Consider the following 25,448-nt stretch of genomic DNA (forward strand, 5'->3'; position numbering starts at 1 on the left):
ATTCCATGGGGGTAATGAATGAAAATCTGTAAAAATTCGGAATTCCAGAGGGGTATGATCCTAAAATTGCCTGGAATTCCAAGGGGGAAGACAAAAGGTTGGAGCTCCTCATCAGGGTGTACGTTTTTTTTCTGGAAAAGCCCAATCACATCTTATAACAAAGTCAAAGACAAAAAGTTCAAAAAAATACCCAAACCTGTTTTCGAAGCGTCGCGTGGTATCAAACGATTCTTTTTGTTCTTCTTATTATTGTCATGGTTACCATTATCAACAGAGTCTGAATCTCCATCCTGATTTGTTGAACGGTGGTCACGTGATGGCGACATCTGTGGACTATTGGCGTTACTGTGTTTGACGGGGACACGTACAGCATCCGTGTAAACGTTACGGTCAATCTCGACGTCGATTTTGTATGAGATGTTACGCAGAGTGCACATAATGTTTTCAATGATCTGTTTGTAAGAGAGTAATAGTGAGTTTATGTTTTTGCACTTTTGAGGACGGCGATTTGGAATAACCCGCAGTTCTGTCCTGCAAAATCGAGGACGGTAAAAGCGCTGATTTACCGTCGTCCGAGGTCAGTAAGTATCTAGACAAATCGTTTCCATCGCATAAAAACACATACAGCGAGGAATTTCCGATACCGTGAAAATAAGATCCTTCAGATATAAATAGTGTTCGACATTAAATAGGTTACATTTTTTTCAAGATTCGTGATGGATATCTTTGTCACAAAATATTACTTTGAATATCGATGTAAGTTATTATTTTATTTGAAAACGAAATTTAATTTGGATTTCTCACCGTGTAACAGTTCACAGATTTCCCGCGGAAGTGTGTCCAGTTTTAAAGTCATTAAAATCATAAACAATCCCTTAGGTCGTCAAGTAGAATAAAAAGCAAAATGGAAGACACACTTTTTACGATATGGATAAAGTCTGATTCAGTGGGACGTACCTTATTATTAATATCTTCTGTAGCTTCTGATCCAACGGCAGCTCGTAGAATCCACAAACAAGCATCTACTAAACCTATAAAAACAAGTGATACTTTTATGGACCTACCTGGTTATGCATTTAACACATATATAATTGATATCTACATGAGTGTGACCATTAAACAATCATTCAGAACACAAATAGTGACGATTTATTAAAATTAGTCGTTTGTTTCTTATAAAAAAAACGTTTAGAAACCAAAATTTCATGCTCTTTCGTATTCTTTCATATTCAACACTTCGTGAGCATAAAAAAACATCTATCTCATCAAAAAATTGAGTAATTTGGCTAAGAACCTTGATGTATGCTTATTAATAGTGATTCTTATAGATAAAGATGCGTTTTTTGAGCTGAAAATTTTTTTTACAAAAATCTGCTTGACCCATCTTTTACCTACTTTCATGCAAAAAATCAGAAAAAAACAACGATCAAATATAGTTTTTCTATAAAAACACGCCAAGCAACCAAAATTTCATGTCTAAACACACATATGCTTCAAAAGTAAGCCCTCGTGAGCAAAGAAAACATCTATCTCGTAAAAAAATTGAGTAATTTGACTAAGAACATTAATGTATGCTTATTAATAGTGATTCTTATAGATAAACATGCGTTTTTTGAGCCAGCAAATCTTTTTGCAAAAATCTCCCTGAGCCATCTTTTACCTATGATGGTACCCTACTTTCATGCAAAAAATCAGAAAAAGTAAATGATCCAATTTTTCACAAAGTCCAAAAAACCTGTTTTTTAGCCGTTTTTTGCCCCAAATTTGCCCAAAAACATTTTTTTTTTCGAAAATTGGGCTCCATCACATTCGAGGGTTTATAGTTATGCATCTTTGTGCAAAAAGTCTTAAAGAATGAAAGAGCCAATCTCGAGAAAAGCTAATACCTAAGTAATTGATATTGTGCTTATAAAAAAATATTGAACTTGGCCAGTTTTTCTATAAAAACACACCAAGCAACCAAAATTTCATGTCTAAACACATATTCTTCAAAAGTAAGCCCTCATGAGCAAAAAAACTTCTATCTCATAAAGAAATATAGTAATTTGACTAAGAACATTGATGTATGCTTATTAATAGTGATTCTTATAGATAAACATGCGTTTTTTAAGCCAAATAAATTTTTTTGCAAAAATCTGCTTGACCCATCTTTTACCTACTTTCATGCAAAAAATCAAAAAAATTTAATGATCCAATTTTTCACAAACTCCAAAAAAACCGTTTTTTAGCCGTTTTTTGGCCCAAATTTGCCCAAAAAATTTTTTTTCGGAAAATCGGGCTCCGTCACATTTTGGCCATCACCGTTTTGCACCTTTGTACCAAAAATCAAATGATTCCTATGATTCAATCTCGAGAAAAGCTGGTAACGAACGGACAGACGGACGAACGGACAGAGGTGAATTTATAGGACCTTCACCCCACCGGGACAGGTCCAAAAAATCCCAAATAGGAAAGTGTTTGATTTTTCCCGACATGTTTCGGATTGAGTCTGTTCTCAAGGGAATCATAAATTTCAATCATAGTTTGGTCTATGTAGAAATCAATGAATGAAATCAGCCGTCGTTTTTAATTTTATAAAGAAGTGTGGAAACCTACCTTCAATACGGAACCGAATAGTCGTTCTTGCTTCATGTCCGGCAGACGAAACATTACGTAATATACCAGTCGCATTTCGTAAGAGCAACGACCATGAGATAATTCCAGGCCGTCGCCCCATCATAGCATGGTCTTTCTCCCATCCAGACAATGGAACTATGATGAGTAGGGCCACAGCTTCCATAGCCTCGCGAAGAACGTGTAACTTCAATGACTATAAATAAGAGGTGAATTGATGGAAGGTACTAATACTAATTAAACTAAAGAACGGAATAAGAAAGTCCAGGGGGGGGGCTCTGAAAAGGAGACTAGAATTACAGTTGGGTAAAATAGTAAAAGAGTAAAAAGAAATACCGAATTAGCGAGTAGGAAATGTCTATTCGGTGCCCGAACAGAGTGGAGTATACCACAGATTCAAGGTTTCGATAACTAAAGATTCGAAAAGTTGCTATAGCATATTTTAAGTCAATCCGCAGGGCTCTGCGGGAAATATTGGACTATCTGTGCCTAAGTGACAGAGTGAGTACGAGGATAATATTTTTATCAAAATTTATAAGGATAATAATGAAAGAAAAATCCCCTTAATCTAAGAAACAAAAGAATCAAGCTTACTTCGTATGAGCTTAGATTACACAGAATGCCAGTAACATGTTGTCGCACTTCAATCCAACTCGTTCGGTATAGTAAACGAACACACGCTTCGATACCTCCACATTCGTAGATTGCAATCTGTTATAAAGTGATTGGTCAGTTGAATGAAAACCCAGCTGGCACACAACGTTGTTTCGACGTTCATTTAACGTTATATGGACGTTATGAACGTTAGATAAACGTTGAAACAACGTTGTGTGCCAGTTGTGAAGACACTGAACTGTAAAATTCTTTTAGAGAAACGTTTATTTCATTGAAACTTTTAGTATGAAAATCCGTAAATGGTGAGTTATCAATCACTGAAAGATACCAAAATAATTATTTGAACCCAGCGTTAAAAAAAAAGCTACCAGAAGAAAATTTTACAAAAATGTGTAACAGAAACCCATCAGAAAACTTGAGAAGAAGATTTATCCGAATTTAACGAAAAAACACTTTGGTGGTACACAGAATAAAATAAACAGTTTCCTACTTTCTCAAAAGCACTTTAATAGGTTGCTTTTTCTTAAGGATACGAAGTTATTTCTTCTCATCTCAACGAATTCGGAAAACCTTGTAAGTACCTTGTTATCATTGACAAATTTTCCATATGACAAATTCCGGAGAGCACCAGCAGCATTTCGTTGGCAATCTTCATCTTCATGGTCCAACAGTTTGACCAACAATGGTATGATGTCGAATTCTCTGTAATGGAAAAAGTAGTGATCAAAGAAAGGTTTAACTTAAGAGACGGAAAATAGATTTTACAATTAAAGGACATATTCTTGACTGTATTCAACGTATGAGCAACTGTATTCACTTCATTGTAAAGGAAAAAGATTCATGACATATTCTAGAAATTTTGGTAAGTTATGCAGAATTTTGAAACGGAAAAGCCCATATAAATATACCTTATCGGGGAAAACTTCGTCGGGGAAAATTTTCGTCGGGGAAAAATATTCGTCACTTGGCCAAAATTTCGTCACTTTTCCCCGACGAAGTTTTCCCCGATAAATTGCGACGGAAATCCGTCTGAGACGGGAGAACTTTTAACACTAAATAAATGGAAGAGTGGCAACTGATGATTGTGTAGCAGCTGACCCTTTATTTGGAGAAGGCTATCCTCTATCCTTGAACAGAGTTGAATGAAACATTCTCAGCATTGGATTTTAAGGATTTTCAATACAGGACAAAAAAATTCACATGGGAATTGTCAAGTATCTTTTGAAACTTCTCGAACAAAAAAGTCACACCATGCACTATGATTATAAAACGTGTATATTATCAAAATAATATACTTTATTGTATAGAATAAAGTGACCCACCTTATTTTCTGTTTCGCTTCATCATCATTGAACGTAAGATGCATGATATAACCCGCCGTGTTCGCTTTCAGCACGCGGTCGCTCGTTTTCAAATACATCAACAAATCCAATAAACTGATATCTATATCGTTACTCGATTTCTTGCCTGAGATAGAAAGATATGAATAGATACAGTAAAAAAATTAACGGCTACTTTAGGCATTTTGGCCAATTTTAAGTCGGCCTTAATTCCGCCATAAGCCAAAAAAACAATAACGAGGACCGGCGTAAAACGGGTCGAGATAAAGTATTAGCGTGGTGATTTGTCCAGGACTGGAGAAGGCAAGTCAGAAAATAATGATTAAATGGCGTTCTTTTAGAAGTAAAAAAAACGCAATTTTTCTCAGGGCCATCAGAAATTGAAACTTTCAAAGAGCAATGGAGATTTAAGCAGCAGAAAAAAGTAGATAAATTAATCATGTTTTATTACCTTTCAATTTGATGTCTAAAGTCGAATGTGCAGAAGAGCTATTTTGCTGATATTGTTCTCTTTGTTGTCTTGACGACGATGAAGACGATTGTTGCTGATGCTGTGACGAAGTCGTCATTTGTTGCTGTGACGCCATTCTTAATCCTGATCCTGAAGACGCCCCCGACGAAGATGAAGTATTCTTTTGTTCTTTTCTTGACGTCGCTGACGAGTCGTGATAAAACCCAGAGACGTTTCCCGCCCCGTGTACCGCATCCATGCGATCGTTAGAAGTGTCTGTACGATTGATCGAGATTTCAGCGAAATCCTCGTCTGCGATCCGATCACGACTGTTGTACGACGATACCGACGGTTGCCGACTATTGTTATGTCGTACGTCACGTTGCCGCGTTCGGCCGCGCGCGGAGGATGTATTGCTATTGTAATTATTGGACGATTCGTTAATATAATGATCATTTTTGGTTGTCGTGGTGGTGGTCGTAGTATTACTCATTTGATTGTTGTGAATGTTATTGCGACGGTCGTAGTCTTCGTGTCCGCTATAATCTAAATGACTGCCACTAGCATCGTAATCAAGCTCGCTTCCTGGCGTGAAAAAGGAAGGATTAATATAGTGTTCTGCATAGCTTTGACACAGCTTTTAGGAATTGGATGACCCCTAGTAAAAAAGTATTTCAGGTGACTCCTACAAGCTGCTTTGCATATATTGAGAAAAATGAGTTATAATCGTAACCATTTTTTACTAGGTTTTATCTGCAGGCAAGATTTTTTGTTTTTAAGGGTGGTCATTATGTGGGGACGAAAATATGAATGAATTTCATACCTCTAAAAGAAGTACCTTCATAATCGTATCCGTCACGTTGTTGTCTAACTCCATCGCTACGGTGTGTGCTTGATGACGTCATCGTTGACGTCATATTTTGGTCACGTGACATAGATCTACCACCACCGAGTCGTTGTTGTTGTTGTTGATGATAATGTTCAAATTCGGTGTGACTGGTTGAGTTCAATTGCGGTCCTCCACCTGTTATGGAAGAAAAATATTTCTGATAAGAACAAACCATTTTCAATGAGCCCTACCTGTTCTTATTTCTCTCGTGATTTTCTAGGCTTCTGCTCATCCTCTGGCAAAAAAGTTTCCTATTCATGATATGCACCATTGCAATGTCTTTCACGGACCCAACAGCCGATTGCGACGTAAACTGCGAAATTGTGCCTTATATTATGTAATTATTCTTATAATTGTAAAAAGGGTTAATAACGACAACGAAAAGGCAAGTCAAAAAGGTCAGGAAAAAGTCAACAAATCAGCAGATTGTACTTTGACATCGTCACTTGAAATGTGGCGACAGTAAAATTTCGAGAAATTAACAAAATGTCCAAGGAAACGCAGGTAGTCTGAGAGAGGTCCTTTCAACGCGTTAATGTTGTTTGTGATTTACAGTCAAATTAGGAGCATAAATTTTAGACATTTATAATGTAGTTCAACAAAAAAAATAATTGAAAACAAGCCTTTAATACACACCTGTGGTCATTACTGACTCATTATCATCGTCGTCATAGTGATGCGGATCAATGATAGTTTCGGTTGCCGGTGAAATATGCACTTCAACTTTTGGAACTTGATTCTCGTGGAAAACACGGGTTGTTGTTGCAGTGACGATACGACGAATAAGAGATGTTGTACCTGGAAAATTACGGGAGTTATAACAGTTGACGCTCTCTGATTCGACATTCGACTATTCGATACGCTCCCTTATTCAATAATATTGAAAGTCGCCGTCAACAATAATACAATAATGACCGGTTAGTGAAGGCTGTACTGAGAAATATTGCCCGAGGTCAAGTAACGACCGAGCTTGCGAAAATCCAGGAAAAATAGCGAAATAAAGCGAAAAAACAAAACGATGTCAACGCATTGTTCATTTTCCTTTGAAAAAGTGACGTCACAATGAATTTTCTTAACGACAGGCAACTGTGGGCAGTGTAGGCCCGTCGTCATGCGAAAAGAACCAATTGCATTGCGCAAAAAGCCGTGTAGCCCGCTTCGAAAAAGTAACCGGTTAACAATAGACTAGAGTCTACTTCTGGCTGAACTTTGTATTCTAATAACTTTTGATGAAGGTGAGTCCAGTAAAGAAGACTAGGAGCATTTGACGAGGTTGCCATTTTGAAAAAAAATGTTTACAATACAAATAACAAAAAAAGCTACTTGAAGTGGAAAAATATAATTAAGAATGAGAAACAAACATCAATAACAGATTTTGAATACCGTATTTTCAAATAAAAATATTGCTTCATTCTTTTTTTTACCTGGTAAAAGCGACGAAAAATAGCCCGCCTAAGCAAAAGCGTATTACCATATACTACCGGGCCACTTAATCGCGCCATCCAGTCTATAAAAAGGCTTTAAGTGGACCCCGGATGCTACGTCAACAAAAGATTCTCATAAACGACGCTCCTCCCTTGTTCGATGTATGAAAAAGGTTTAGTACAAACCATCGGCATTATGTCTTTCTTCTTCTACAATAGCTTCGGAGAGTGGCTCCACAAGTGGTGTACTGGACACTGGTGGCTCCTCTTCCAACCGAACGCCACCCCGTGGTAACGTACTGCTGTTATACCTAAGGATAGAATTCGTAATATTTTTCGTTTAACTAAGAAACTCTAAATCCGGGTTTAATTTTAATTTGCTAAAGCGCACTTTCTTCATGCAAGGGTTGTCGCGGGTGGAGCGCCTCTCTTATCAACTTAGTTTTTTTCCGTTCCGGGATTTATCTCAATTCAAAATGGTAGAAGCCGAGCAACAACACCAAGAGCCTCCTTAACTCGAACATGTTTTATCGTCCCTTTAGTAAACAAAACCTTATAAACCTTACTCTATAGCTCAAAATCGAACAAATTTGTGTTACCCATGCGTTCGAGTGTATCCAACATCCCATTGGTTGAGAGTAACGTATTGACTGATTTTGCGTCACTCACAACCAATCAGCTGTTGGGACTATATGGTGCGATGTCGAAGACATTGTAATGATGCATATCAAAAATAGTTAATTCTAAAAAAAAAGTGTAATGTACCGAGAGAGCTCTTCATCGTAAGTCTCGTCATTCATTTGAGAGTGTGAAGCATACCCATTGGTCCGTGCACGTGGTAGGGACCTGGAACGAGAGTTCTGATTGGTTGCTTTGGTTGAATAGCCATTAGACGTGTAACGGTGGACAGGTTCACTCTGTTGTGAGAGGTTACTGACATAAGAAGCATTCTCGTTGAATGAATCCATGTATTCTAGAAAATAATAATTCTTCAAAAGTTTTATACCGGACACATTATTGGCCCAGCGCTAGCGAGTGGGCCTTTAAAGAGAGTGTCACTATTTTTTTTTCCGTGTTTCCTTCTGTGTGTCCGTTTTGGTAGAAACGGCGCTTTATACCAGTAACACACTTTTTGCCGTCTGGAGAGGGAAAAGCTTGCGAAAGTCGGGTACTGGCTAAAAAAGATATATTTTCTGATTTCGCGCTCCTTAAACAACAAACGTTTTCAAAACAAAACAGATACAAGATGGCGGTTGAAGCGAGGAGATTGATTTCATGTGTTGATTCTTACTTTCTTGAACATTTTCTTTGCTTTAGTGGTCAAGAGACTTTCAAACCAAAGAAACTTTGTAGTGATTTTTCTTTGTAAACTTTTTCAACATTCTGTCATATGTTATAGTTTTCATAAAGCTTTCTGAGTGAAAATTCTATACCTTAAATCAATTTCTGACTTTCACTTTTAGTTTCTTGTTTTCAAAAGACTTGATTCTGGAATTTGCTGATGAAACACTAAAATGGAGTTCATGTGTAAATTATAGCAAGATTGGAACTTTTCAATGATACTACGTGTGAAAATGGTTATTTCTAGATCTGTCTCGTTTAACGAATTGGTGGCTTGATTTTTCAAACTCAACACGGAATTATTTCAAATACCGATTAAATGGAATATGGCAATGGAGACTAAAATGCAGCTCATGTGTAAATTTGAACAAGATTGGAACTTTTTCCATGATGCTACGTGTGAAAATGGTTATATATTTCTAGATCTGTCTCGTTCAACGAATTGGTGACTTGATTTTTCAAACTCGACACAGAATTATTTCAAATACCAATTAAATGGAATATGGCAATGGAGACTAAACTGCAGCTCATGTGTAAATTTGAACAAGATTGGAACTTTTTCCATGATGCTACGTGTGAAAATGGTTATATATTTCTAGATCTGTCTCGTTCAACGAATTGGTGGCTTGATTTTTCAAACTCGACACAGAATTATTTCAAATACCGATTAAATGGAATATGGCAATGGAGACTAAACTGCAGCTCATGTGTAAATTTGAAACAAGATTGGAACTTTTTCCATGATGCTACATGTGAATATGGTTGTTTCTGGATCTGTTTGTGTTTTTACGAATTGGCGGCTTGATTTTTCAAACTCGACACAGAATTATTATAAATACTAATTTTAAATGGAATATGGGCATGGTAAATGTAGACTAAAATGCAGCTCATGTGTAAATTTGAACAAGATTAGAACTTTTTTCATGCAATGATGTTGTTTCTTATGGAAGTTGAATTTAATGATATTTTGAATTTGATTGTTTACCTTCAGGTAGAAAGTTTCGAGCTTTCAACATTCAATTAATTTTTGATTGACTACTGTACATTATGTTTCGTTTATTTTTTCACTTCCCTGTTCTAAGAAATGAAGAAAGGGAGAATTATCCTTGTCGACTTATTTTTCATTTTATTTTGCTCGACGCAGTAAAATTTTAAATCCTTTGGACATCCCTTTCCTGAAATCTTGTTAAACATTTTTTGGAATTTTTGGAAATCTCGAAATTCGCGAAAATCGCGTAAATTTCGCTTTTGCTGGGCCTTCACGCCTAACGGGCTTCTTGTTTCATATCAGGTCAGATACTTCCTATTGTTTTTTGTGTTTGTTTTTGTGAAATTTTTTTTGTGCAAGTTTTTTTGCAGATATTTTTAGCTGAAGAAGTTGAAAAAGTCATCCCTTATGAATTTAAAATAGCACTATGAATATGGCATGAAAGTCGCTTATTGATATGATAAAGAGGAAAAAGTCGAATTTTTTAAATTTGGATCTACCATTCAGTTTGCAGAGGGGTATGAACCCCCTAGGTTTATTTCATCCCCCCCCCTATATACCCATCCCCCCCTTTTGTAATGAAATCTTATCCCCCCTTTTTTTTTACAGAAAATCCGTTTCGAAGGAAACTCGCTTTCCCACCTACCAGCAAAATTATCAACAAGAAAGAGTATGAAGTATTATAGTCACGAGCCAACAATGATAGAATATAACTAGCGTTTTTCATTAATCTTGATCATTTTAAAATCTAATCTAAAATGTGTGTGTTCTGTTGTGAAACCCCCCCCCCCCCCTTTTTTATTTGATCCCCCCCTACATTCCCATCCCCCCTAGTTTTTTTCGGCAGATCTCGGTGACCCCCTACAAAGGCCCTCCAGAAAGTTGGCATCCCCCCTATTAAAAAGGGGGGGGGTGCAAACTATGTACCAACCCCAGATTTTAGGAAATTTATTTTCATAATACCGATACCGACCGACCCATATTTTTCTGAAGGTCTTCCCGTAGAACAATTAATTAAATTTGTCTCGCCCAACCCGTTAAGCGTCATTAGCCTGCCAAACCTACATAATCACTTGTTTCTATGACAACGAAAAAAAGCATGCTTTAATTTTCCAGTGTGACCCCCCCCCATAAGGTCGCCATATACTTCCTTTGCTTTATTGTGATTGTTTTTGTGCTGAGTAAAATCGATCTATTTTCCTTTCCATGCTACCTGAAATTGCTCAATACAAGTTTTTTTATAAGAACATCCAAGATTTTTGAAGCCTTCTCAGATGTTCTGTTCGTCACTTCTAAACCTATCTTGGGGATGAAGTTGTTGAATATTTTAACCTCTAATTTGAGCACCAATTTCAAATCCGTGTTCAGATCTTTCAGATTTTTCTTAGATAAAAAGTTAGTCCTGAAAAGTACGTCTTTTTGTCCTATTTTAGGAAACCTATGAAACTAAACTAAATGCAAAGTTTTCGAGACTTAAGTACTCAGAAACCGCATAATGTAAAAAATCTTTCAAAAGTTTACTTTCCGCGTATGTTATTGCGAAATATGAAAATTTTCCCCTTAGCAATTATATTGACCTTTTTTTAAGCGTTAAAAGAAGTTATTGCGGTTCAAAATTGAAATTCCAGATGTTAGTTTTCATCATCGAGTTTAAAGCCCGAAGGGTTAGAGGCGAATCTTTAACCTTTACCAAGCAAGAAGAATTGAAGCTACTTACTTTCCATACAGAACGCGCCTAGAACGCGCCGCAATCATGACGACAGTTTGTATCTAGCGGTTCCTTTGTTTTTGAGGACAGCATTTTTTGAAATCTAGCGATAGGTTTTACTTTCAATCCGGCGTTTGTGTAAAAACCACGCGCGGGCGTTCTGGATGGGAAATTAATTAGCTTCATTTTTTCTACTCTAGCCCCTTCGGGGTTTTAAACTCAATGGTTTTCATTTCGGTAGGCGGAGAACGGTCTTTCTGTGATAGTGCATTACGCAAGATTACAGTCTCAGCCAAGGCAACAAATTTGCTCGACAAAATATCAAACCAACCTTCATCCAGTCTATCATCTCGGTACGAACGACTGGATTTTACCGAACCATTATCCAAAGTGGAATGACCAGATGAATACTTTACCGAACCAAAATCATAAAATTCTTCGGGTGGTTGAATTATTTGTCGAGAACCTGTAAAAAAACAAAAGGCCTGCTTTTTAAACATTGTTTGCTTACTCATGAATTTTAATTCACAGGCTTTTCACATTAGGTTGACACATATGTGGAACAAGATTGGTCAGAAAGAGGAAAAGAAAAACATTGTTTCGCTTATATCAGCATAGCATAACATAACAATAGGCAGACACTATCCTGATATGAAATATGTGTCTGATATGAAAAAAAAGTCCTGAAAAAAGTCCTGAAAATCATCCTGAAGCTGAAATCTAACAAACAAAACACAAAACTTAAAATGGGAGTCGATACTTTTCAAAATGGCAAAAAGCAATTTCAAACTTCATAAACTAGTTACAAGCTAGGATTTCTTTTACCACAATTTAAAGCCCCTTTAACTAAGTAATAGAACGTTCGCTAGTCTTCCTTTGGAGGCAATCTTCCTAAATAAAAGGAAGCTGCATTATAATTTCATTTTAGCCCAGTCTTTGCTGTACTTGTCTGTACACAGACCCAGTATCTACAGCTAATTGCTCCGGCCTAGGAGCCTTTAATTCTCTCTTCCGACAACAACGACGTTCAAGGTCAAGACATTTTTTTTTGTTTATCTAATCCGATGATCTATTCCGATTTAATAAAATCGCATTATCTGGATTTCGATAATATTGCGAAAGTATTTAGAAAAAGATGGCTGCCGATTAGCTGCAAATCTCAGTGAAAGATAGTGATCATTTTCATCATTATTCATGATGTTTTGGACATGATTTATGAGAAGTTTGATGCATACTGGTCTATAACAATATGGAAAGACTTTGGAGAAATTTTGGCCATGAATCGTCAGCTGCTCGAATGCTTAAATCTTGCATTATGCATATGGCTATAAACTTCTATGCTAGTTTTATGGACGCACAAAACCATAAAACTCTGTAACTTGACAATGGGCTATTCCAAAAAAGATTTATACAGGGGTATTGACGAACTTTTTTCACTAACCCCCCTGGAAATTTTGAATAACAAGTTATCCCCTGGAAATTAGGGGGTAGACCCCTCTGGAAAGTGAAATCTTGTGAAAAAGGGGCTGGAAAACAACTATTGATGTCAGTTTATAAAGAGAGAACCCCCTGGAAACCTTCAATAACCCCCTTGGAAAATCTGAAAAAGGAAGAAAGAACCCCTTGGAAAACCAAGGCTCAGAACCCCCTGCGCCCTGGAAAAGTTCGTCAATACCCCTGTATGGTTTAAAAATGGAATAGCCTAATGGAATGAAACTTTCAAACACACATCTATTGGAATTCGAAAGAGAATACTAAAATTACAACATTACGGTGCAAATTTGAAAACGATCTGAGCAGTTTTTGTGGTGTTATGTGTATGGCTGAAAATGATCCTGTTTTGTATTCATCATTTTTTGACTGGGCGACTGTTCCTTTTGATTTTTCAAACCTGACACAGATATTTTACAAACATATCACTATGAGAATTTAATAAAGGATACTAAAACACCATTCCTGTGTAAATTTGAACAAGATTGGAGAAATTTTCACAGTGTTATGGCTGAAAATGATCGTTTTTGGACTTTGTCGTAATTTCATCGCGGCTGGCGACCGTTCCTTTGATTTTTCAAACCCGACAAAGATTTTTTACAAACATATCACTATGAGAATTCAGTAAAGGATACTAAAACACAATTCCTGTGTAAATTTGAACAAGATCGGAGAAATTTTCACAGTATTATGGCTGAAAATGATCGTTTTCGAACTTTGTATCGTACCGTCAACTGCTCCAACTTGGGACGAGTGTACGCAACATGGGACTTGTTGATATCTGGTCTGTATTTTCACTACTGTAAAATCGAAAGAGAAATCGTGTATTTTTTAATACGCGGTTCATTAAACTCAAATCTAATGACTTTTGAGGTTCGGTGAAATGTTGGTGGAATGACCCTCCCATGTTGCGTAAGATAGTCCCAAGTTGGAGCAGTTGACGGTAATTTCATCGCGGCTGGCAACCGTTCCTTTTGATTTTTCAAACCCGACACAGATATTTTACAAACATATCACTATGAGAATTCAATAAAGGATACTAAAACACAATTCCTGTGTAAATTTGAACAAGATTGGAGAAATTTTCACAGTGTTATGGCTGAAAATTATCGTTTTTGGACTTTGTCGTAATTTCATCGCGGCTGACGACCGTTCATATGATTTTTCAAACCCGACACAGATTTTTTACAAACATATCACTATGAGAATTCAGTAAAGGATACTAAAACACAAACCCTCGTATTCAAACAATTACCATGGTGATTGCGTCCCTTGAGACATTAAATGATTCTTTCATGAATAGGAAGTACTTTTAATAAAATCCGCTGGGAGTTAATCGCAATGATTTTAAAACAAGGCAAGTGGGATAACGATATTCGGGCGGGGTCAAAAAACAGAGCGCTATGGGTCATAGGGCTCCTAGGTTCTAGCTCCTATGTCTAGGTACAGGACCGAAAAGATAGTGCGATTTCATATGACGCACTTAATCACAGTTTACACGGTACATATTTTTCAGAAAAAAGAAACTTACCACCATTTCTACTTGCACCATGTGAAGAATTTGTTGAGCGATAAGAGGATTTTGTTGAATATGAGGAGGTTTGTTGATGATGGTGTTGATTGTTGTTGGTCGTGTTGGAATGTTGTTGATGAGAATAAGAGGAGTGGTTCGATATTTGCATGCCTAGAATTTGAAATGATCTTATAGAGTCTGTTTTATAATAATGCAGATATTGATAGTTGCAGACTGGGTAACTCGATAACGATAGAACATTTCACTAGCGATGCAAATGTAATATCTTTTGTCATATACATTGTCACAAAAAATTAAGGTTTCGTGTTTTCATCAGCCAAAACTACTTTTAGGTGGGGATTTAGTTTGGAGGTTTCAGGATATTTTTGGACAAAAATCGTTTTTAAAACAAAAAACTTTTAAAGGCCTGAATCTTGATTACCCTCATAATCGCACGATGAGTTATTTTTTCTCATTTGGCGTGCCTTCAAAGAGAGCAATTAATCGTTAATTGCATCCTGTAGAGAGCAATTAATCGTTAATCACACTCTTCAATGCAGCGCCAATGTTTACAAAATTGATTTTAATGTTTTTTCTTACATCTTTTTTTGCATCGAACGTTTTAATTGCATTCGAAATTCATTTTATGAGAAAGAAAAACTATGAACAACAATAAAAGAAAAACATAGAGAGCAGATAAAAATATAAAACTCTCGGTTTAATTTCTGTAATTTACTTTCCTAACTGGGAAAAAGTAGTGAAAGCCATTGTGCGATTAGCTCGTAATCACATAATAACTCGTACAATTCGAAAATTGCACTCGTGATTTTTTTGTTTCGAATTTTCCTCGTCCTTTCGGACTCGGAAAATTAATAGCAAAAAAATCACTCTTGCAATTATATTCGAATTGCACTCGTTATCATGTGATTACATATACAAATCGATTTGAAACAGGAACACTAATTACTAATGATTTTGAATTTTAAATTTTTAAAAAGCGATTCAATTCTTACCATGCATTTTGTCTTTCTCTTTGAGATTGAATGGCCTGAAAAAGTAATGAAGATACAGCTGGAAAGTAAACAACTTTCGAATTTTTGGTTCTCGCTAATTCGAAATTAATTGATTTGCCTCAAGGAGAAAGAAATGAAATTCAGTTGACTCTCTCTCTAATCCGATCTTCAAGGGAATAAAAATTTTATTCAAACTAGAGAAAAATTCAAATTACAGAGAGTGATTTAAACCACTTTCGAGCTAATGGGACTAATATTTTAATTCGAATTACAGAAAGATTTGAATAATAGAGAGAGTTGACTGCACAATCTCTTGAAAATGGAAAGAAATTAAATTTAATTTGCAAGTTCGAATTAGCGTCTTGAAAAGCTTATGCAAAAACTACCCCTAAAAAAGAAAAGCAAATAAAATACTAACACCAAATTGATTTGCCGGACACTAATAACAGAACGCGGCATCTTTACAAATAAAAAAACAGAACAAAAGATTTGCCGTTGTTGTCAACTAACTCTTCCAACCGACTCTTCTCAGATCGAAGGTATAAGAAATGGTCAGTTTGCATGAAAAAAAGTATAGCAGATAGACCCGATGTGTTTTAGACGCTTTTTTAAAAGAACAATTTTGTTTATAAGAAATCAATGCTCAGTTTTGGCCAAAAATTAGGAATGAATAAATAGTAACTCAAGCCTCAGATTACAGAAATGGATTAAAAAAATGATCCCTTTTTAGTAAAATTAAGTGAAAAAAAAACTAAACATGACAAGAAAATAAATAGAACATGAGCCTCAAACAAAACTTACTGGTTCTTATAAAAAAAAGACGTGTAACGGTACAATACAATGTCAGATAAAAACATTGAAATTTATGGATAGTGACAATGGTAGCTAGAAAATAGCAGCCTAGATGTGGTTAATTTTTTAGTTTTTATCCAAGATCTTTATCTGAAGGAGTAAACCAAATTGATTCATAAGTCTCATTTGATATGGTTGTTAAACACTGTACGCGTGACATGATCTCAATTTGAACACGTTTCAATTAAAAAGGAAGCCTACATTTACTATAAAAATAGACAAAAAGAACGATAAATTTCATAAAGGATGACATATTTCACCATCCACAACCTCTCATCCACAATCTCTAGCCATGTTCATTTTATTGCATTCTTTTAATGATGAGGGTTGGGTATAAATAGGTACCGGGTAAGTACTGACACTAACCCAGCTGGCACACAACGTTGTTTCAACGTTTATCTTAACGTTCACAACGTCCATTTAACGTTAGATGAACATTGAAACAACGTTGTGCGCCAGCTGGGAAGGCTCTGTTTTTTTTATCAACCTTCCCAAGTTTCTGAACTCTCTGTTTAAACAAGGCTGTCAAGGTGTTTTTGTTCAACAGATAGCACTTAAAAACGATTCCAAATACCATTCGAAGAGAATTTTCATGAAGCAAAAAATGCTTGAAAATGTTTCAACACATCATGCAAAGGCTTTAAAGGTGATTTTCTTCAATAGATAACGCCTAAAATCAATTCCAAACAACATCTTTAGGCCTCAAAAGTGTGTTTGTTCAATAGGAAAACACTTTAATGATTCAAAATACCATCCAAAGGTTTCAAAGGCATTCTCCATCAATAGATAATGCTTAAAATAAATTCAAAATACTCTTCGAAGGCTTCAAAAAGCTTACTTTATAGTGTATTACATATGGATTTTATTTTTTTAGTAGTGTGTTATTACTCAATACGGTTTGCATTTAGGTTACTTAGAGCGCATTTAAATGTCAGAAATTTTTACGGCCAGAAAGTTTCGCGAAATCAAGTGGTCGCTAATAAAATCAATATTGCTGATCCGCAAAATTATCACGAAAAAATTATCGTGTACTTTAAGGCGTACAAACTTTCGCGAGCAGAAACTTTCGCGAATTTGAGGAAAAAATGTTGTTTGCGAGCATAAACTTTCGCAAATCGTTGGATAAAAATGAGAATTTTCGAATAAAAATTGCTTTAAAAGTGAAATCCGCTAAAGAGGGTTGCTCTTCGATTGTAAAAAGGCATTAAAGGATAACATATGCCAAAAATTTGATACTTATTACGATATTCGATGTTTTATAGATTTCCATATTTGTTGAGAAATTTTCGCGAACATAAACTTTCGCGAATTGCCCTGTTAAGAAATTTCAAAGACATCGTAAATGGCGAAAGTTTCAGCTCGCGAAAGTATGTACGCCTAAAGTAATTCGAGAAATTGTTTTATTTTTTTCAGACTACCTTATTGGAACTAATTTTCGCGGGAACTAATTTTCGCGGTCGAAAAAAAATATCTGAAAAATTGCATTTCGCGGGTTCTAACTTTCGCGGTTTTTTCCATTCTGGAATTTTCGCGGGTTTTAATTTTCGCGGTTTTGCCCTTTTTTGGACAAATTTCTTCCATTTTCCTAGGGATTTTTCAAATTTTTCGTTAAAATTGGAAAAAATTGTATTTCGCGGGATCAAATTTTCGCGATTTTGACGAAAAACCGCGAAAAACGCTAAAATTAAAACCCGCGAAAATTAGTTCCAATAAGGTAACTTATAAAAAAAAGCTGGATATATGACCAGCTTTTAACATTAAAAAAAGACATTCTCCAAAATACAGTTGTTCTTTCTTCACCCACTTTCCTGACAAATGTGCAAAAGAAAATGCATAAAGAAACAGATTTTCTTATCATATCTTGGGAACGGAAACTTATCATTTCAATCGAGCTGAAAAGGGCAATCGCAGATAATAAAGTCTTCAAGCAGTTGGAATCAAACCATCTATAGGTGCGAAAAAAGGACTGGGACGGTTTTAGTAGGATAAAGCGGAAAAAAAGATGCCCGCGCGGCATTTGGCAGCTATGGTCGAAAAGGTGTATTGGCTAAAGCAAAACAATGGCACCAAAATTGAATCTCAATCATAAAAATAGACATTAGAGCTCAGTCTCTTTCGTTTTTTATTTTTAAGCTTTGATTTTTTTTATACTTTTAATTTTAAATCAGCTTTTTAAAACTCCTTTTCTCATATTTAAATTAACCCTTTAAGTGCCACGTTCATTTTTTCAAAATAAAATCGCTACTTCAAACTTTAAAAGCTTATATCTCCGGATCTAGAAGGAGTTAGAAACTTGTTCATAACTCGTTGGATAGTTTTAGGGCCATAAATTTCGCCATCCACAACCCCGCTCCGGTTACATTGTCCAATTCTACAAATTCATTCCTCTTTGTTTATTACAAAGAATAACTTCATATGGTTTAAAAGAACGACAAATTGTGCATGCAGGATTCTTCCCAGCTGGCACACAACGTTGTTTCGACGTTTTTCTAACGTTCACAACGTACATATAACGTTAGGAACAACCTGTAATTAGCCGAGAGTTAAACATCATAGTTGAACAATAAAAACTTTCCTTGGTATTTTCATAGGTATGGGTTTTATTGGACAATGTTCACCCTACAAAACCTTTTTACAAGTATTCAGAAAATTGAACCTAACTTTACCAAAATTGGGATATCCACTTTTTGTCTTTAATATGAACAGTTTTAGCTTAGAAACTGAACATATCACTTGGAAAATAACCGGACATCTTCTAGACAAGACACTAGCAGTCAATAGCATTTTTTCCAATTTCAAGTACTTTAAAGGAACAAAACTTTAAGGTTTCTATACCCAATTTTTAGCGTATCGCAAAAGCGAGAACAGCAGAGCCTGTACAAAAAATTACTGATTTTTACAAAAAAAGGAGTAGACTAGTAAACTAGTCGTTGAAAACAGACCCATATACAAAAAATCAAGCTCCAAATAAAAAGAATCGAAGGGGTGAAGTTGCGTCTCTTTTCTGAATTTCAACGACTAGAAGCTTCTTCCCTCAAAAAACGTTGTTTAATTTTACAACTTTTTTTAGGTTTTAGAGAATACATCCAACTTTTTTGACTAAATGATATTTCATAGTAGCATTGAACATGGGTACATATGAATAAATGAGCATTTCTAAAAACGCAATAAACAGAAAGAAAAATAAATGCAATCCCGCACGGGTCAGACATACAGAAATCTGTATGTCTCTCCTTACGATTTTAGGTGAAGAAAAAAAGGCGTCGGAAGTAGCTTCTAGTCGGTTATTTTCCTTTTCTCTCACGCGCGCTGAATATTTAATTGGTGTTTACATTATTTGATTGACAGTTTTATTATAAGGTTATAAGTAATAACCGACTAGTTTACTAGTCTAAAAAAGGAGTACAGATAGTAAAATAGCGCTCTTTTTTTTATAAGCACAAAGTTAGAAGAACAATTAGACTAAAAAATACCAAATAATTAGAATAATTTAATAACAATGGTTAGCCTGGAAAATTCAAGATATATGCTAACAATCTCAAAATAAGCTGCTTGCTTCTTCTATTTTTTTTAAGTTTTGGATTACTCTATCGATTACAATCGATGATTAATTTTATCATTCATTACCCCCGGAAAAAAATGACAATTACCTGATGCTGTTTTGACTGCAAACACTTTTTTCTTCAAGTTCCCTCCTGAAATTATAAAAATATAATTAACTTGAATAAAGTAGTGAAATTGCTTTTTAACATGCTTTATACTTCATTGGGACAGGCTACAGAAAACTAAAACAATATACAGTTGACACTCGCTCTAGTTCGATTCTTAAAGGGATTGGATTTTCATTGAAACATATCGAATAGAAGAGCGTCGTTTATGAGAGTTATTCTTGTTGACGATGACTTTCAATATTAATCGAAATAGGAGGCGTATCGAATGGTAGAACGTCGAATTAGAGAGCGTTAAACTAGACAGACTACCGTCTACTACAGACGAAAAATATTCAGCACTAGTGACATAGTAAGTTTGAGGTATATAAATCAGGGATTATGGAAAAAGAAGAATTCTCTCTCAATAAAGATAACATAACAACATTTTCAAGAACAAAAAATATCAAAGGAAAATGAACACAAGGGTTAAAGGATAAAGGAGCCTAAAAGGTACGAAAACTCAAACTATTTAGGGCAATGCGTGGTCAAGAAAGAGAGATCAAGAAAGGATATGAAGTTCGCAAGAGAAATAAAACAGTTTGATAATCGCGGGTAAATAACTTCCTTAACCCTTTAAGTGCCAGGGTCTTTTTTTCTAAGTTTTTTTTTAAAAATCGCTAGTTCAAACTTTAAGGGCTTATATCTCCTGATCTAGAAAGAATTAGAAGCTCGTATATAGCTCGTTGGATAGCTTAGAGTCTCCTCTTTCTTTTGGGCGCCTTCGGCGCCGCCCGATTGAGGAAGGGCGTGGTGGGCGGCGGCCAAGGGGGGGGGGTACGTTAGGGGAATTAAAGCAGTCAGGCCCGCTGCGCGGACCTGACTGAACTGATGGAAAGGTGCCCAGTGGTAAACTTCAAATCAATTCACTAGAAGACAGAATAAAGTAAAACAGGGCCAAATTTGGAGGTTCTTGGATCACTCGTTGACCAAAAATAGTCAAAAAACGGTCAGAATCTCAAAAAAGTGAATTTTTGTCAATTTTTTGCATTTTTTTGACTTTTTTGCTTAAAATCTCGCTGGAAAGACTCATTTTTGAATTTTTTTTTGCTTGACCATAAAGGACAATCTAATTCCTACGAGTTCGACCAAAAATAACGATTTCTAACTCAAACTGGGCATTACAGGAGGGCTTCGCCCTCCTATATAGCCCATGTCGTATATATACGACATCGGCACTTAAAGGGTTAAGCGGATTATGTAGACGAATTTTTGTTCATTAAAAATAATTATCATTATCATTAATAATTAATCATTAATAACAATAATAATACATCTCTTCTTCTGAAAAAGATTTTGAAATTCCCAAAGGTTTGGCTTGGAGTGCATGCAATAAGCTGTACGACTCAAAGTTAGAGTTTTCAAGTCAACGATTGAACCAAATCTTATGTATGGTTCAGAAACTTGGGTCCCTTACCAAAAAGTTTGAAAAGCAACTATACCAGGCTTCAAAGAAGGGTTAAAAATCTCTCTTGGCGTGACCATCCAACGAAATGCACCATACATGGTTCCTTGAAACCAATCTCTCTTCTCCTTAAAGCCAAGCGCGTTCAATTTGCCAATCATTGTTTCCGTGCCTCATCTGAGGTTATTTCTTCCCTATTACTATGGAAACTTCAGCATGTGGCTCAGAGATCGAGAAAAATTCACCTTTCCAGATATGGTGATCTTAGCGACCTAGGTACTGCTATGCGCAACCACGAAACGTTCGAATCAAAACTCCATGTAAAAGATTTTTTTCAAACCCCTTTCAAACAGACAGAGAACAACTTACAAACACGTTTCAAGGATATCTTCATCACCATTTTCACTCGTTGTATCGTTTATTGATAACGGTGATGACCAGAGAGAAGAATCTCCTTCAGTACTAGAAAAAGAGAAAATCGAGAAACTGGTCTATAAAATAACGTAGAACAAGTTTAAGTCACCCTGGAGGCAACTTTGTTAGACTAGACTGGATCCTGCAAGTGAATTCACTGAACTCTCAAAAATCAGTCAAAAGCGCCGACTCTATTCTAGGTCAGCCCTAAAGTATGAACATCAGGTAAGTCTCAGCTTGAGCGATTCCTGGTCCCCTAGATGTACACATTATATAAGAATTCCGAAGATAGTCCTGTCAAGCTCACTTTAGTGTAAAGTTGAACAAGCAAAGAAGCAGAACGGCAAACGACGCTACATCACTTGTGTCGAAGTAGATATGGCGCTCTCAATGCGGGAATCACTTTCAAAACAAACCCGATCAAAGTATTTTGCTTGGCCAAAAACCAGACAATGTCAGGGTATTACCTAGCGCTATCAGTATGAATCAAAAAGCTGTTAATACGCAGGGAACGAGGTTGCCTCCAGGGTATATATAAAGGTCAGAGGTTTTAGATGAATCGTCAACATAGTCCAAAACTCGGGGCTATTTGAGACTTCACTTTAAAGAGAGAGCGATTGAGAAATCTTTGAAAATGTCTTACTTTACATGTTTTTGGGCCATAATTTTCATCAATCTAAAATAGTGGTTTCAAGTTTCTTAGAACAGATGTAAGTGAAGATATGTTCAAAACCATTTCTCTCATACCATATAGCGACTAAATCTTAGAACACAACCAAACACGAAAGAATTGAATCAACGTGCTCAAAAATGCATAAAAAATCACATAGTACGAAAATCAACACTGGAGTTACAACGAAAAAAACACAAATACAAATATTCGCTCATAAAATTGAACATTAAAATGTCGTATTAAAGGACTCGCGCACGCTGAACTGATATACAACTTTTGAAATTTTAAGGCGATAAGTACTAATTTAAAACTTTTAAGAACACACAGTGGTTTCCAATAGACAGATGAAATTTTAATTGAAGTTCAGCCTGTTGTTATTTCAATTCTTCTCATTTCAAATTGTTTCTATTCAGTTATTAACATTGAGGAAAATTTAGTTTTGAGGTGACTCTTGTTTCATACCATTAGATTTACTTTAAAATTCAGTTTTTCAAGATTTTGTTCTTAAATGTTTCTCGTTATTAAGTTATTAAGCAAAATCGTTCTGCCTATGGAAAATGTTCTTATAAAAGAGAAAGTAGGGCTCAGAGTGTATTATACCGGATAAGGAGGAACTTTGAATATCGTTGATTTCTGATGAGTAGAGCGCGCGTAAAAAACTACAAACAGTGAAAGTTCGAAATAATAAGGAAATAACCTATGAAGCTACTCTCAACTCTTTCAATAGTTAAACTTACAAAAGGGTCTTTACTTGTATGCCATGGTCCGACACGGCTGCCTTAAAGGTTTTATTTTTACATACTGTAAGTGTTCCCGTTTCACATCAGACACATATTTCGCGTTAGGACAGTGTCTGCCTTTTGTTATATGCTGATATACAGGCAAAAAAAAATTGTTTTCCGCTTTTTGACCAATCTTGCCATCCACCATCCGTTTCAATTCAAATGTGAAAAAAACTTGTGAATTAAAATTGATGAGTAAGCAAACGATATCACTCTTATTTAAAAACAAAACCTTTATGCGGCGCTGCGGTTGCAAGGTGGGCAAAGACGCAGTCCCCATCAAAATAAAGATTAGGTTTGCCAGGAGAAATGCCACATGAGGATGTAATATAGTAGTATTCAAAATAAAAGCACAAAAAACTGTGCTTGGTCTTTCCTGGCAACCTAGTCCATTGCTGAAGCCATCGCAATCATAAAAATCGGAAAGATCAGATTCAGCAAAACGGGTTTTCGTCACCAGGTTTCCGGGTTATAACCCATCTTCGATTTATGTCTGACACTATTTTGGGCTGTACTTTTGACGAATTTCCGAATAATATTTCATAAAATTTAAGTACGTCAAAATACAGGGTGATTCGAGAAAGAAAACAACCAACTTCGTCCCCTAAGTATTCTCTGGTCCATAGTTCGGAAGGGGGTCACTACCCCCCCTACCCTAGAGCTACCCCCCCCCCTACCCTAGGTTCTTCCCCCTTTTAAAATTTGATGCTACCCCCCTCAAAATTTTAAAATCCTACCATAATTCTACCGGTGAAAAAGCAAGAACATTCAGTGTAAATAAGCAAATAATTAGGAAATCTGAATTTGTTTCAAACATACTAAACAATTAATAAAGAAGACGTTGCATTGTAAATTAAAAACAAAACTTCTAATTTGGGAAAACACAAAAAAAACATACCACTGACATCTTACCCCCCCCCCTTTCTAGATGAACCCCCCCTTTCTGAAAACTTCCCCCTTTCTAGAAAAAATTCTCTTACCCCCCCTTTCTGAGATTTTCTGAACATCGCTACCCCCCCCTTTATAAAAGGGGGGGGTGCGAACTATGTGGTGTCCATCAGTTAATGAAAAAAAGTCTGGAAAATACACGGGGAAGAGGTTGGAAAACAACTTACTTCGAAAATAAGTATTAATCAGCCAGAAAGATAGTACAAATCTTTCAACCCAACTCTTCTATACTACACATATCATTTCAATAATAACATATCATTGTAAACTAAGGTCAAGGATGAACACAGCCAGATATCCTTTATTAATTTTCTTTGAAAGAACATTATTGTATAACATTTAGAGTTCTTAAAAAATTAGAATATCACTTTGAAAAAAAATGACGTTTCTCATATCAGTAGGGTCAGTGGAAAATGGGTGAAATACTTTTACGGTGATATAATTCAAGATATCTGTTACAAAGTAAGCACTTTTTGATTAACAATCTTTAAAACATACGATATGTAATACGTTCAAAAAATGAAACAAGAATCATCATTTATTTTTTCTGTGTGTTGTCATTTCTTATAATAAATAAACTTAGGGGGCATAAAGGAAGGTATCAAAAGCGCAGTACACGTTTTTTATAAGAATAGTCAAATCTTTTGAAGCCTTTGGGATATTTTTAACTTTTTGAGTTTTAAGCCTAAAAATGTTCTTAACATGTTCTAGTTTTCACCGTTTTGTGAGTAATTTTGTCGATTTTCTTAAGAAATCGGGTGTTTTAGAGTCCACAAAGCCTTAAAATGTTCATAACTTGTTCTTAAGATTTTGGCCATCGAAGCCTTCAGTTCGTAAAATAGTTAAATTTCTTTTAAAAAAAACGTGTAGTCTCATTTACTTTAAACTCATTAGTAAGGCGATAATCATTTCATTCATAGATTCTAATGGTCATTTAGAAGTATTGATTGATAGGCTGTATAGTCAAGGACACTTTAGGTAAACATTATTGCAAGAACATTATTGAAATAATTAGCACATTTTTTTTTCAAACCGGAACTGTTCATAAATGAATTTATGATGGTATCGAGTTAAGAAATGACCTAGATAACATTTTGTCAACTTAATAAATGATGATGTAGAAATTGGCTCGGCGCTTAACCTTTATAGTGTTTGAAAGTTTGGCGCGATTACAACCAGGGGGGTCTTACAGTAGTACTTGGTCTTTGAGAAACAAACAAATAAACGATCGCAAATAAACCTCGGCAATGGAAAAAGGATTCTTAGATAGACTTTTAATTG

The 25,448-nt window shown here is 35.7% G+C and overlaps 1 protein-coding gene across 7 annotated transcripts in view; it reads right to left on the reverse strand.

The window, feature by feature from the left end:
* Positions 1 to 25,448, reverse strand: part of LOC136802505 (uncharacterized) — a 39,467-nt gene that overhangs the window by 4,751 nt on the left and 9,268 nt on the right. For 3 of the 7 annotated variants that reach the window (XM_067059241.1, XM_067059238.1, XM_067059242.1), the window contains 16 exons: positions 21,720 to 21,812; positions 19,889 to 19,933; positions 15,387 to 15,421; positions 14,392 to 14,544; positions 11,701 to 11,835; positions 8,098 to 8,305; positions 7,519 to 7,643; positions 6,545 to 6,706; positions 5,843 to 6,043; positions 5,020 to 5,604; positions 4,551 to 4,695; positions 3,810 to 3,930; positions 3,208 to 3,324; positions 2,596 to 2,809; positions 958 to 1,031; positions 197 to 452 (listed from right to left, as the gene is read on the reverse strand). In XM_067059241.1, the coding sequence (XP_066915342.1) occupies positions 197 to 452; positions 958 to 1,031; positions 2,596 to 2,809; positions 3,208 to 3,324; positions 3,810 to 3,930; positions 4,551 to 4,695; positions 5,020 to 5,604; positions 5,843 to 6,043; positions 6,545 to 6,706; positions 7,519 to 7,643; positions 8,098 to 8,305; positions 11,701 to 11,835; positions 14,392 to 14,544; positions 15,387 to 15,393 (2,503 nt within the window). In that variant the 5' untranslated portion in view covers positions 15,394 to 15,421; positions 19,889 to 19,933; positions 21,720 to 21,812. Of the gene's footprint in view, positions 1 to 196; positions 453 to 957; positions 1,032 to 2,595; positions 2,810 to 3,207; positions 3,325 to 3,809; positions 3,931 to 4,550; positions 4,696 to 5,019; positions 5,605 to 5,842; positions 6,044 to 6,544; positions 6,707 to 7,518; positions 7,644 to 8,097; positions 8,306 to 11,700; positions 11,836 to 14,391; positions 14,545 to 15,386; positions 15,422 to 19,888; positions 19,934 to 21,719; positions 21,813 to 22,407; positions 22,489 to 24,334; positions 24,402 to 25,448 lie in introns of those variants that run through there. The other 4 variants (XM_067059239.1, XM_067059244.1, XM_067059243.1 and 1 more) reach the window with 3 other exon arrangements.

The sequence above is a fragment of the Clytia hemisphaerica genome, unplaced genomic scaffold (genome assembly GCF_902728285.1).
Source record: "Clytia hemisphaerica strain Z4C2 unplaced genomic scaffold, Clytia hemisphaerica genome assembly, whole genome shotgun sequence".
In the NCBI taxonomy this organism is placed as follows: Eukaryota; Metazoa; Cnidaria; class Hydrozoa; order Leptothecata; family Clytiidae; genus Clytia; species Clytia hemisphaerica.